The 13528-nt window shown below is 39.2% G+C and overlaps 1 protein-coding gene across 1 annotated transcript in view; it reads left to right on the top strand.

Annotated features, from left to right (window-relative positions):
- XKR4 (XK related 4) overlaps nt 1–11745 on the top strand; it is a 228466-nt gene extending 216721 nt beyond the window's left edge. Inside the window, exon 3 of the mRNA XM_061448472.1 lies at nt 8502–11745. Coding sequence (XP_061304456.1) covers nt 8502–9448 — 947 coding nt within the window. The 3' untranslated portion in view covers nt 9449–11745. The remainder of the gene's footprint in view (nt 1–8501) is intronic.
- Nucleotides 11746–13528: the final 1783 nt, after the last annotated feature.

Below are 13528 nucleotides of genomic sequence, written 5' to 3'. Positions count from 1 at the left end.
ATGGGGCCCTGAGCAGCAACAAGCCTTTGAGCAAATTAAACGCGAGATAGTTCATGCAGTAGCCCTTGGACCAGTCCGAACCGGACCAGATGTAAAAAATGTGCTGTACACTGCAGCTGGGGAGAACGGTCCTACCTGGAGCCTCTGGCAGAAAGCTCCAGGGGAGACTCGAGGTCGACCCCTCGGCTTTTGGAGTCGGGGATACAAAGGATCTGAGGCCAGCTATACCCCAACTGAGAAAGAGATACTGGCAGCCTATGAAGGGGTTCGAGCTGCTTCGGAAGTGATTGGCACTGAAGCACAGCTCCTCCTGGCACCCCGGCTGCCCGTGCTGGGCTGGATGTTCAAAGGCAGGGTCTCCTCTACACATCATGCAACTGATGCTACATGGAGTAAATGGGCTGCACTAATTACACAACGAACTCGAATAGGAAATCCCAGTCGTCCAGGCATTCTAGAAGTCATCATGGACTGGCCGGAGGGCAAAGATTTCGGAATGTCACCAGAGGAGGAGGTGGTGCGTGCTGAAGAGGCCCCACCATATAATAAACTGTCAGAAAGTGAAAAGCAGTATGCCTTGTTTACTGATGGCTCTTGCCGTATTGTGGGAAAGCATCGGAGATGGAAGGCAGCTGTATGGAGTCCTGGACGACAAGTTGCAGAAACTGCTGAAGGAGAGGGTGAATCGAGTCAATTTGCCGAGGTGAAAGCCATCCAGCTGGCCCTGGACATTGCTGAACGAGAAAAGTGGCCAGTACTTTATCTCTATACTGACTCATGGATGGTGGCAAATGCCCTGTGGGGGTGGTTGAAGCAATGGAAGCAGAGCAACTGGCAACGCAGAGGTAAACCCATCTGGGCTGCTGCACTGTGGAAAGATATTGCTGCCCGGGTGCAGAACCTGGTGGTGAAGGTACGTCATGTAGATGCCCATGTACCCAAGAGTCGGGCCACTGAGGAACACCAGAACAACCAACAAGTGGATAAAGCGGCTAAGATTGAAGTGGCTCAGATGGACTTAGATTGGCAACATAAAGGTGAATTATTTTTGGCCTGGTGGGCCCATGACACTTCAGGCCATCAGGGCAGAGATGCAACATATAGATGGGCCCGTGACCGAGGGGTGGACTTAACAATGGACACTATTGCCCAGGTTATTCATGAGTGTGAAACATGTGCTGCAATTAAACAAGCCAAGCGGTTAAAGCCTCTTTGGTATGGAGGACGATGGTTGAAGTATAAATATGGGGAGGCCTGGCAGATTGACTATATCACACTGCCACCAACCCGCCAAGGCAAGCGCCATGTGCTTACCATGGTGGAAGCAACCACCGGGTGGCTGGAAACATACGCTGTGCCCCATGCCACTGCCCGGAACACCATCCTGGGCCTTGAGAAACAGATTTTGTGGCGACACGGCACCCCAGAGAGAATTGAGTCAGACAATGGGACTCATTTCCGGAATAACCTTATAGATATTTGGGCCAAAGAGCATGGCATTGAGTGGGTATATCACATCCCCTACCATGCACCAGCCTCTGGGAAAATCGAACGGTACAATGGGCTGTTAAAAACTACACTGAGAGCGATGGGTGGGGGAACTTTCAAGCATTGGGATACACATTTACCAAAGGCCACCTGGTTGGTCAACACCAGAGGATCTGCCAACAGGTCTGGCCCAGCCCAGTCAGAACTTTTACATATTGTAGAGGGGGACAAAGTTCCCGTGGTGCATATGAAGAATTTGCTGGGGAAGACAGTCTGGGTTATTCCTGCTTCAGGTAAAGGCAAACCCACTCGTGGGATTGCTTTTGCTCAGGGACCTGGATATACTTGGTGGGTAATGCGGGAAGATGGGGAAGTCCGATGTATACCTCAAGGGGATTTGATTTTAGGGGAAAACAGCCAGTGAACTCAATTGTATGCTGTTGCCTGCTGTGTAATGCTTTTATAGCCCATCAACTAGATGTCTCCAGGTCACCAGCGACTGGCCCTGACTTCCCTCCAGCCATCATCCCAACAGAGAATGAACTTGGAACATCATGGACCGAATGGACTCGGCAGCATTATAGGGATTGGTCCATGCACTAAGAAAATGATTTTTTTTCCTCTTGGTCTGTATGTATATGGATGTATATATGTGGGAGAGCGATGGTGTATTGAAAATGTGGGATCTGAGCACGACGTGAATGGTATGGAATAAGGGGTGGATAATGTCCTGGGTTCAGCAGTAGCAGTCATGTTTTTTCCTTTGTGTTAGCTGGTGCAGTGCTGTGTTTTGACTTCTAGTTTTGAGAACAGCGTTGGTGAAGCCGATGTTTTCGGTTGTTGCTAAGTGATGTTTACCCTGACCAAGGACTCTGTGAGGCTCATGCTCTGCCAGGGAGGAGGGGAAGCTGTGAGGAAGCAGAGACGGGGCGCCTGACCCGGGCTAGCCGGGGAGGTATTCCATACCACAGCACATCATGCCCGGGGTGGGGGGTAACTGGGAGTTACCCAGAAGGACAGGAGCTTCCGGGTGGAACTCGTTTTCTTGGCCGGTGGTATCGTATTCTCTTCCCTTGTTATTTTCCCTTATCATTGTTTTAGCTGATAGTAGCGGTGGTGATTTGTTGCTGGACTGTTCTTGTCTCAACCCGTAGGAGTTGCACTCTCTCGATCCTCCTCCCCGTTCCTCCGGGAGCGGGGAAGGGGAGAGCCCCGGTGCAGGGAGGGGGGGGGAGACGAACACGGACCTTGATTGTTGTCAGCTTGGCACCACTCACTGGGAGTGAGTGAACAAGTTACCTGACTGGGTTTAAACCACGACAGTAAAATAAGTAAAGTTGACAGTAATATTTAATACATATAATGTTTCTAGACTTCCAGGGCGATGTTAAGCTGTTATGTAGAGCCAAATGAAAGAAACAGCTGGAAGTTGTCTCACCAGAATTGTCTATAGAAAGTAGCTGAAAGGAATCATGGGAGAAATTATTCCTATATATGCTAACATGTTCTGTAAACATTATGTAACACATAGGGGAAGTAATATCAGGCATAAATCTGAATTACTTTTCAACAAGGAAGAGTTCCTGTCATCTGTTATGCTGTATTACCCCAGCCCAGTACACGATGAGAGAAAGTTAAGCCAAATGTTGGTAGATGAGCTGATGAAACCATCTATATTGCCTTGAATATTCCCAGTTGTGAATGCAGCCTGTGGCAAACACTGGAAACAGGAGCTACCAGAAACTCATCCTTGGACACTGGCACTCTCATGTTTGTGGGCAGTGAACAGGCTAAACCTAAACTAGCCCAAGTCTAAAACTACACAAGTGGCATATTTCAGTAAGGTGTCATTTCTGTCTAGGCATGATGTAATGGCACCTAAGAAAAATCCCTTTCTGACCTTAAGCAGCTTGTTTCAATTGCAAAGTATAATCTTTGACTGTGATTTAGGACCGCTAATAAAAGACAAACTTACTGATGTGGGAAAGTAATAGAATTCTCTTTGCACCATGTTTATGGAGAAATAACCCAGGTGAGGGCAAGAGTTTGTATTGTTATCCCTTCAGATAAGAGGAAAACATAAAAAAGCAAGCTTCCTCTTTAGCTTTCATCTCACATTATTGGTCAGGGAATGACATCCATGCGCACGAAATGCATACTGAGAACCTGGAAACGTAGTCCCTGGTATGATCAAAGCTGCCCCTGATGCATGCAAAGCATCCCGTGTACTAAACCATGTGTTGAAGCACAGTATGTATACCATGTCATACACTGCCATACTAGCGTATGATAACAAAAAATTGGTCAAGAGACTCACAGTCTGTTGTCAAGTTGCATGCAAGGCCTCCACGTGGATGTCAGGTTTGTGGCTATACTTGCAGAGCAGCATGGGAAAAGCTGTGTAAATAGAGCAAGCCATTTTCTGAAGCTGGAGAGACGCAGTCTCTATCAGATTAAGACTGTTTCCTATCAGATTAAGACCTTGAAGGTGACAATAAATGTTAGAGATCCTTGGTTCAGAAAAGCATCTGGAAGCTTGGGTGCATATAATGTCACTTCTCCAGCTGGATAGGAAACTCATAAAAACAGGCTTCCTTAAAAAATATTTCATAGTCCCAAATCCCAGGCAATGTTGTCATGCCCAGAAATCCTGCTGCGTTTGGTATTCCTGCTTTTACATAAATTTATTCCTGGAAATGGTGAAATGAGTGCAAGTTTAAAAAGGAGGATGAAGCAGTGCAAAAACCTTGGCAGGAGTTTGATTTTTGAAATCAGGTTGAATGTCAAGAAGCACTTTCTCCTATCAGTTCATTTGATTTTAGGATTCCCAGCTGACCTGAGATGTATTGTGCTTACTCTATGTGATTAGAAAAGAAGTAGTTTATGGACCTGAATATGCCTTTAGTCTCTCAAGTACAAATCAGGAGTAAGGTAAAATTAGTGTGACAATGAGACCCATATTTTTTTCAGTTACGTCTCAGTCTAAAGATTATATTATGGGAGTGGGAGAAAAATACAAACTAGTAAATCACATGTGCTGCTTACACATTGAATTGATTTCTTCAAAGTTAAATAAATTGGGAGAACCTCTATAAAATGCAAGAATGTCTTTTATATATGGATTAATGAATCGTTTCCAAGGAAAGAAGTTAAAATTGTGATTTAATCAAGGCTATTCTGTTCTTTGTTTTCAGACAGGGTGTGCACTTCCTTGAGGGCATCTGAAACTTGTCTGTAGATACAAAGTTGTCACTCTTTTATACAAATAATTAAGTACTGAAGCCATTAAGAGAGTAAAAGAGCAATTGATCAAGAGCAAAAAGATCTTTTTGATCATTGTCTTTTTCACTCAAAATATATTCTAATTCATTCCTGATAGCAAGTTGTCCTGATACAGTGCATTATTAGCTAGTCTCATTATTGAGACCCTTGTCAGTGGCCTAAGCTACAAAGGCTACAGGTGAGTAGGTATTCTCCCCACTAATTCCTATTTAAGAGCTTTTCAGGTGTCCATTTTAGAAACAAACAAAAGCATTATTTGTCTGTTGCAGTATATGATCTTTTCCTGTGAAAAGCCTGCATTTCTTTCCTCTTAAGGACAGAGCTGCAGAGACTAAATCATTTTCACTGCGGAAAAAAACATAAATTGAAGGTTCAGCTTTGGAAAAGAAAGAAACAAGAACATGCTTTCACGTTTCCTAAGGCCATTTTACAGAATTTCTGCTTTCCTGGACTTTTAACAGTCTGTAGCAGATGAACATACAGTTTCTTGACTATATATTAGCTGAGAATGCTAGTTAATCCTAACTTCCTAGATCAAGATACTAAATACAAGCCTCTGATATGCGAGACTTTCAAATACAGACCAGAAAGCTGCTGCAGCACCAGGAGAGTGTGGAGGCTGCAGCTGAACAAGTGGGAAATCTGGTTCTTGTTCTTCATGAACAGATCACAGTCCAATCTTCTCTGTTCATTTCTGTATGGTAAATAAGCCTTCCCAATTTAAGAAATTAAACCATCTGCTTTGTTACAAGTAATTTATTTTCCATTAGGTCTACAGGACATCCTTTTTTCCTGGTGCTGTGTTGCCACCTTTAAAGTTTTGGATTGATAGTAATAGAAATTTATTTTAGTTCTTCTTAAATAGGGATAAAGAGGTTTATATGAGCACATACTGAGTAAATGCATGTGTGTTCTGATTAATGAATTATCCATTCAGTGCTACAATAATTCACTTTATCTCTAACCATTCCCAGTCATTTATATAGTGACATTTATTAGCAAGCTGCCAATTGCATCACCTTTACATTATTGTTCTCATTACGAATTATACTTTCAATAATTCTTTAGTGCTGGGTCTAATCAATAAAGAAAAATGGATGGTGCCCATGAAGCATTTATCCTTATCTTAATTCTATACCCCTAATGTCATTGCCAATAGCACAAGAGTAGATACAAAACACTTTAACTGGAGTCCTTTCCTTTCATACATTCTCTTGTCCCCTTTTCTCTCTTGTATGCCAGTACCCCCGAGTTGTTCTGTAAAAGCAAAGGATGTTTCCCTGTTAATGACTGTTTAAATAACAGATTTATATTGCTGTTGTACCTGCTTTTCTTCTGTCCCAGACAATGACTATGAATTAATTAGCATTAGAAAACTGGAAATTCTCATGAATTTTAACATTTTATTTGGAACATTCTGTGTGCATTATTGAATGATTTTACACCTCCTAATGCAAAACTGATTGTATCTCTACAAACCTCTGGGGAAGTGTGTGAGGTCATTACTGTTAGATTTGCAAAGAAAATATGTGGATTTCTCTCACGTTATTCTTTCCTGTGCAGATAATGCTATTTTTGAGCTGTTCTTCAGAGTGGCTCATTTTTATTAAAAGAGTCTCTTATCCTTTATCCTTTTCATGTACCTTTCCAAACTTTTCATTTCATAAAGGAAATGAACTGTGTTTTTTCAATACTTAAAACATTCCTACAGGAAAATGAGAACTTACATTTTCAGACATTAGTGTTGTCTCCAGAGATAATGGTCACTGAAAGGCAGCCAAATGTGAAAAGCAAATATACATGTCAGAAATGAAAATAACAATTTATACCTTGTTTCCTTCCTGCCTTTATTGCTGATAGTTTATTCTCTCCATAAAGGAGGATTGCAGAAGTAATGTTGGTGATCTGGCATCCAGGAGTCTGTGTGGGAAGAAAAAATTATGAAGTTTTATTAAAAGATCTCCCTGGAATTCTAAGTTTGCACTATTTTTCTGCTGATTTCTTATTACTATTTTTAAAACAAAGTGGGTTTCAATTCATGGATTTATGGAAGCTCACAACATAATTAGCACCCTGGCACTGACTGGGGGAGAAACACTAGCAAACACAGTCCCTCATGAAAGCAATGAATCCCTCTGTCCTATTTACTGAGCAAAATCTTAGTGTGTTAAGCCAGGCGGATTGCTTAAAACTATTTTATTTCCTTCAGCATCAGGTATTATTTCCATAACCTACTTTTTTCTGTTTTAAATAAACTTCTCTTTTTTTTTCAAAAGTGAATAGCAACATGTATTTAGGCTTAAATTTACCACTCTCTATTAACAAATTATAATATTTATTTATAATGTTTAAGTAATCTACCCTTGATGATTAAGTTCTAAAGAAAGCTATTGAGCAGGGAGAAAAAATACTGTCTATGCATCAAAACCAAAGGTTGTTGAAATGAGTAAACAGCTTTTAAGAGCAGACAGAAGCAGATGAAAATAAAAAGCTTTTCTTAAAACTAGTTTTAAGTATAAAATGTTTGATATCTTTTCCTTCTATATACAACGTATTTATTGCAATTGTATTTACATAATAAATACACTTGAAAGGCTGGGGTTTTGCATTTCAGTTTAATTCCCATTTCTATCCAAAGCAGCTTCATATGAATTGTAAGTAAAGAAAAATTAATCTTCTAGTACAGAAAAATTATCATTCATTTCTAACATAATGCTGTGTAAGCGTTAAGCATATGAATAATCACACTGAACTGTATCACTTCTTAAATGGGAACGGAAGATATCTTTCTGATAGTGATGGAAGTAAAAGGTTAGTTTAAAAATCACATTCAGCTGCAAAACAACTTTTTTTAAAGTTTATCTACCAACAGGAATCAAACTCCCTTGTGGAAAAAAGAATAATACACATTCAAAATAAGCATATAAAGGTTTTTATATAAAAAAATGTTTTGTGGGTTTTGTGATTTCAAGTGAATAGGAATTATTTTCACAAAAATAACATTTGAAAATCTCATGAGAAAAAAAATTTTATTGAATTCTTTTTGTGAAAAATATTTGTCAGGTTTTCCAGAAATACTATAGCTCAGTGCCTTATAAATAGTCAACTTCATGATATATGGGAAATAGAACGGTTATATGAACATAACAGGAGCATCTGTACTCAGAATTTTAACTCAGTAGAAAATTCCAACATTTCTAAAATTAATTTCATTTCCAACTCTAAAAACAAAGTTTTGACATTTTCAACTTATTTAAATTCTCTGTAAATGTGGTGGAAATATCAAAATGGGCAATATTTTTTCCATCAGCAAGAGTAAGACAGTTAGTTAGGCTTTTTTAATGACTTATCCAAATGAATCAGAAAATTCATATTCTTTCTTTAAGACAATAACAACAGTAGATCCTGTTAAATCACACAGCTAGCAGAAACCTTTTCCAACTTGCTCAAAGTTGTGAATTAATTTGTTTAAAACATGAAACTGCAAGAGAAGCATTTCAGAGTGTAGCTCAATAGCCACAAACTCTTGTTTATGATCATCCAACATTGCAGGGCAATGAAATCTCAGCAGTAAAGGTCCATTTATTCATGCTGGCTGAACTAAAGGAGGAGTCAGAGATTGTATGATGTCAGTAGTAGAGTACACATTTAAAGCAGCAATGATCTCACTGGTTTCAACCAAGTGCTGATATACTAATTATGTCTTAACTACATCTCCTGTTTCTTCCTAGGTCTTACTGCTGCAGCATCTCTTGTATCCCTGGCTTGGGCTTTGGCTTCTTACCAAAAGGCCCTCCGTGACTCCCGTGATGACAAGAAACCCATCAGTTATATGGCTGTTATAATCCAGTTTTGCTGGCATTTCTTCACAATTGCAGCAAGGGTCATTACTTTTGCTCTGTTTGCCTCAGTTTTCCAGCTGTACTTTGGGATCTTCATTGTGCTGCACTGGTGCATCATGACCTTCTGGATCGTCCACTGCGAGACAGAGTTTTGCATCACTAAATGGGAGGAGATAGTTTTCGACATGGTTGTTGGGATAATCTATATATTCAGCTGGTTCAATGTCAAGGAAGGAAGGACACGCTGTAGGCTTTTCATTTACTATTTTGTGATCCTTTTAGAAAACACCGCCTTGAGTGCTCTCTGGTATCTGTACAAGGCCCCACCAATCTCTGACGCATTTGCCATACCAGCACTGTGTGTAGTGTTCAGCAGCTTTTTAACAGGCATTGTTTTTATGCTAATGTACTATGCCTTCTTTCACCCCAATGGACCCCGGTTTGGGCAGTCACCAAGCTGTGCTTGTGAGGACCCTGCCACTGCCTTCACCCTACCCTCAGAAGTGGCCACAAACACTCTGCGGTCCATCTCCAACAACCGGAGTGTCACGAGTGAGCGGGATCAGAAATTCGCAGAGAGGGATGGGTGTGTGCCTGTGTTTCAGGTGAGACCCACCGCACCTTCCACACCTTCATCCCGGCCACCAAGGATTGAGGAGTCTGTCATTAAAATCGATCTGTTCAGGAACAGGTACCCAGCGTGGGAGAGACACGTGTTGGACAGGAGCCTGAGGAAGGCGATCTTAGCATTTGAATGTTCCCCTGCTCCTCCACGGCTACAATATAAAGATGATGCCCTTATCCAGGAGCGCTTGGAATATGAAACCACATTGTAAGCAAACAAAAACACAGCTTGAAGAAGCGATGACGTTACAGCCCAAAATAAGGGTTGACTGTAGGGCTGTAGGAATAACTAAACTGCGTACTACAAATAGAGCAGCAAGCTGTAGTGTTCTTAGTCTGGCTATCATCATGATTATCATTTGATCCACTGTGTGCAGTCTGTCTGCAGGACACTGATACAGCAGCATCACCTGAAAGCCTCAAAAAAACCCAAACCTGGCCCACACATACAGATCAGTTACTTCAGCTGGGGAAATTCACCCACGACGCCGTGCTGCTGTGAAACTCTGACTGCACAGTACTTATAATCAGCCCAGTAGGAAGGCTGTGACCAGAGCCTTCAACTTTAGCCAGTAGTGCATTTTATTTTAGAAATGAATGATTGACATTTGCATAATCAACAGCAAAAACAAGCAAAAACTTTTTCAAAAAAAAACAGAAGTGTAGCACACAGTGTTGCTGTTATGAAAACTGCTTTCCAGGGAAAAAACAGGAACATAGTAGTCTTTAACCCTCCCATAAATCAACCGTTCAGGTTAGAATAGATATGCAAATAGTTCTTAATGAAAAATACATCATCATATTTGTAAGACTGTCAATGGAAAGTAAACTAAATTCTGATTAATTGGGTCATAAACATTAATACTACCAGAACTATTTGTTTTCTGTGGAATTTCAAAGTCTTTTTAAACGCAATTCAAGTTCTTGATGTTACTTCCAACAGAAATCCTATGCAGCTCACTTCTGGTTTTCAGGAGAAATAAGGAGCTCTAGCACGTAGTGATGTAAATTAAATGATAATCATGATTCAGTGTTCAATCTGCAAAAAAACAAAAGTAATATATATATATATGTAAAAGAACAGGGAAGTATAGTTTTCGTATTCTAAACTTTTTGGAGGACCCCATTCAGATATATCAGAAGAAACAACAAACAGATGAACACACTGAAACTTCTCTGTTTCAGGACTGAGAATGCATGATTCAGTGTGTGAATGTATGCAGGGGTGACAAGAGACTGTGACATGCCATACCCTTCTAGTGCCAAACGTTGTATAACTGCAAAGTTGCTATTGCCTGAGGGACAGGTAACAAGTGGCACAAGCCCTACCAGAACAAGAAGCAGGAAAGACCAGTCAAGTTCTCAACTTGTAGAGACAGCTCTGATTTTCTCACCCAAGGTGAAAGTGATGTCTTTTAAAGGCTTTCAGCCACCTCTTAGTAAGTATATTCAATGATGTATAATCTAAGCAAGTTATGTGGAAGACCTCTTCTGCCTGTTCAAGACTTGTGTCCAGATATGTCTAAAAATTAGGTTGAATCTCTTGTAATAGAGTGCTTTTGCTGCAAGCTTTTGGGTTTTAAATACCTCCCTAAATCTAGTCAGTGGTATCTTCCTTTATGTTAAAAGTATCCCCTGATGGTGCTTTCAAATGCATTAAAGGTGCAAGTCAAAATTTGATAGTATTTTTTTTAAAGCTGGTGCAGAGTGAAAAACTCATTAATTATTTCAATATTTTTGTAAAGTAAAAATATGATATCAACAGGTTACTTTTTATAAACCTCAAATCTTTTAATACATTTCATTCTCTTTGTAGCTTAGATTTTAAGAATTGGTCCATGAATTTTATCAACTGGCTTCTGCAGGTTGATATAAAACTGGTTTTCACACATTATGGGTTTGTTTTGCAGTGTAATGCCATATGAAAGCCTACATGGGTACTTTTAGAATACTCTATACACCGTGGATCCTGCTTCAACTGTAAGTGGCTTGTGAAGACACCCAGTGATTCCATAAGAAACAATTTGCTATAACTATTTCCATCCGTTTTAGGAGAGCGAAGCAGAACTGAAGAGTTACTGTTGTAAATGGCATTGTCAGGATGGAGAAGACCTGATGATTGGTACTGTAATCTTCACTGTCAGATAGATCCAGTATAGTCACTGCTGTATATGCTGCTGGGTAAATTTCAGTCTTTCCTATAATTAATATTTGTACTATGAAATGGCCGAGGTTACACAGCCTATGTTTCTTTGTATGCGTTCAACTAGCCATTTTTAATGTTGACTTTTTTTATTAGTGAAATGTTCAATTCCTGTTGTTCTTTGCTGGGGCAAGATCCTCAAAACAAAACATCTGTGAAAGTGCAGGAATCTGCAAGGCAGAGGGAACTTTACACAGATCAGAAAACACCCATGCTTCAAGGGTTTCTTAGGTATTTTCAAATTAAGCAGTGGCCAGCTGCCTCTATAATAATTTTTTAAATAAAGCAATTGTTTGATAGTCCAGACCTGAAGCTTTGTACAAAGTGATTGCCCTTCCCTCCATGGAGATAGAGCTGATCATTCAGTGAAAACCACTCATATTTTGTCAGAAAATACACCACTGCAAGAAGTGCTAAAAAAAAAGATTTTGGGAGCAGGTCCTTTGTCCCATCAAATTCAGCAAAGCCTTCACTCCAGAATCAAATGCTAGCTCACGCAAGGAAATTGCTGGTTTTGTTTACAAACAAGGCACATGGTAAATTTTGTAATCCAAGATGGGAGGGTTGCTTTTGGAAACGGTTTGATATGTTTGCTTCAGCTTTTATTTTTTCATTTTCTTTTTAACAATGTTTGTAAAAATGTTTCTGTCAAGCAAACTACTGCAGGGTCTGAGTGCACAGTGCCATATGAGGCACTACATGTGCACACTTTGTCTTCAGAATTCAGTCCAGTTGTTTGAGGAAAACAGAAGTCATTTTACACTGAGTCAGAATTTGCTCTCCAAGACCTTGCTCTGTTGCATTCATAACATCAGTGATACTTGCACTGAGAACATTGGCCATTGAAATCCTAACGCTTAGATGACTGCACGGACAGTTTCTCAATTTGCATTGCTGTGAATAGTCGCATTAAAAGCTGTAATAATTTTTTATAGATGTTACGATTCAACATAGTCCACGTTGAAATTCCATGATGGCCTTATGGACAGTTAATATGCACTATTCTTTTTACCGCAGACAGTTTTAAAATCAATACAGTTCAATAAAAACAGCAATAGCAAAAAAAAGCAAAAAACAAACCAAAAAAAAAAAAAAAAGTAAAAAAAATGAACTTCTACTTTAAAATAATGAAAAAATCAGGTCTTTTAAATTTCATTCCACAATACATGAGAATAAAAGAGTTCATAAGGATATTCTGGTAAGGAAAAGCAATCACATCTATTTGTTAGAAATAAGAATTGTGAAAATGTTGTTCTAATGAATCAAAAAAAAATTGCCAGCAGATTTAATGGTACTTTATCTGGTTAAAGACTTGGGCCTAAAATTGTGAGAGTTCTGGATTTGTATCCTACAGAAAAGACAATTTAACTAATATTCGCTACTCTAATTAGGTAAAGGAGAAGTAATGCATATCCATGTTCATTCAGAAAACATAGAAGAAAATGTAAGATAAGCCTTTTGTCTTATTTCAAAAGTTATTTGTTCTGTAATAGGATAATTTTAAAAATATATATGAATTCTTTGAAAATATGTGCAATACTTTTTTTCCTGCATATTTAATGAGAAAAATCATTTCCACTTTTGTTTATCTCAATTTAAATATGCTTCTTGTGCTAGAACAATGTTTCTGTGCTTGAGTTATATGGGCTTGATGGCATATAAACAATGTTTTCATTGGCAAATCAACAAATTTTCTATTGATAAATTTCTATAACATTGGAGGAAATCTTCCTTCCAAAATTAAATGCTAGGCCTCAGCTGCCTGATTTTGTAAACTTTTAAGCAAAGGAGGTAAATTAAAATTTTATTGGAACTGCAATTATTAATATGTGGTGTATAACTATTAAACCCAAATTGATTTAAAGCATACGGTAGTCTAGCTAATATATCATCATCTCCCCAAAAGAGCCATTCATGAGTGGTACTGAAAGTGTGAGTGCTGCTTTATTTGGAAAGAGACTGCCAATCACACAATATATTCATTTACTTTTTATTGGCCATCAAATATTCACAACTAGCCTGATGGTTTTTTTCAGAACTCAAATTAAACAATTTTGAAGTATTTGTGATTTGTTCATACAACTCCTTA

This window comes from Pezoporus flaviventris, unplaced genomic scaffold (genome assembly GCF_033815535.1).
Source record: "Pezoporus flaviventris isolate CSIRO_AGI_PZ_B2104156 unplaced genomic scaffold, CSIRO_AGI_Pfla_v1 ptg000007l, whole genome shotgun sequence".
Classification (NCBI taxonomy): Eukaryota; Metazoa; Chordata; class Aves; order Psittaciformes; family Psittacidae; genus Pezoporus; species Pezoporus flaviventris.
This window is presented reverse-complemented; position numbering and strand designations above follow the sequence as displayed.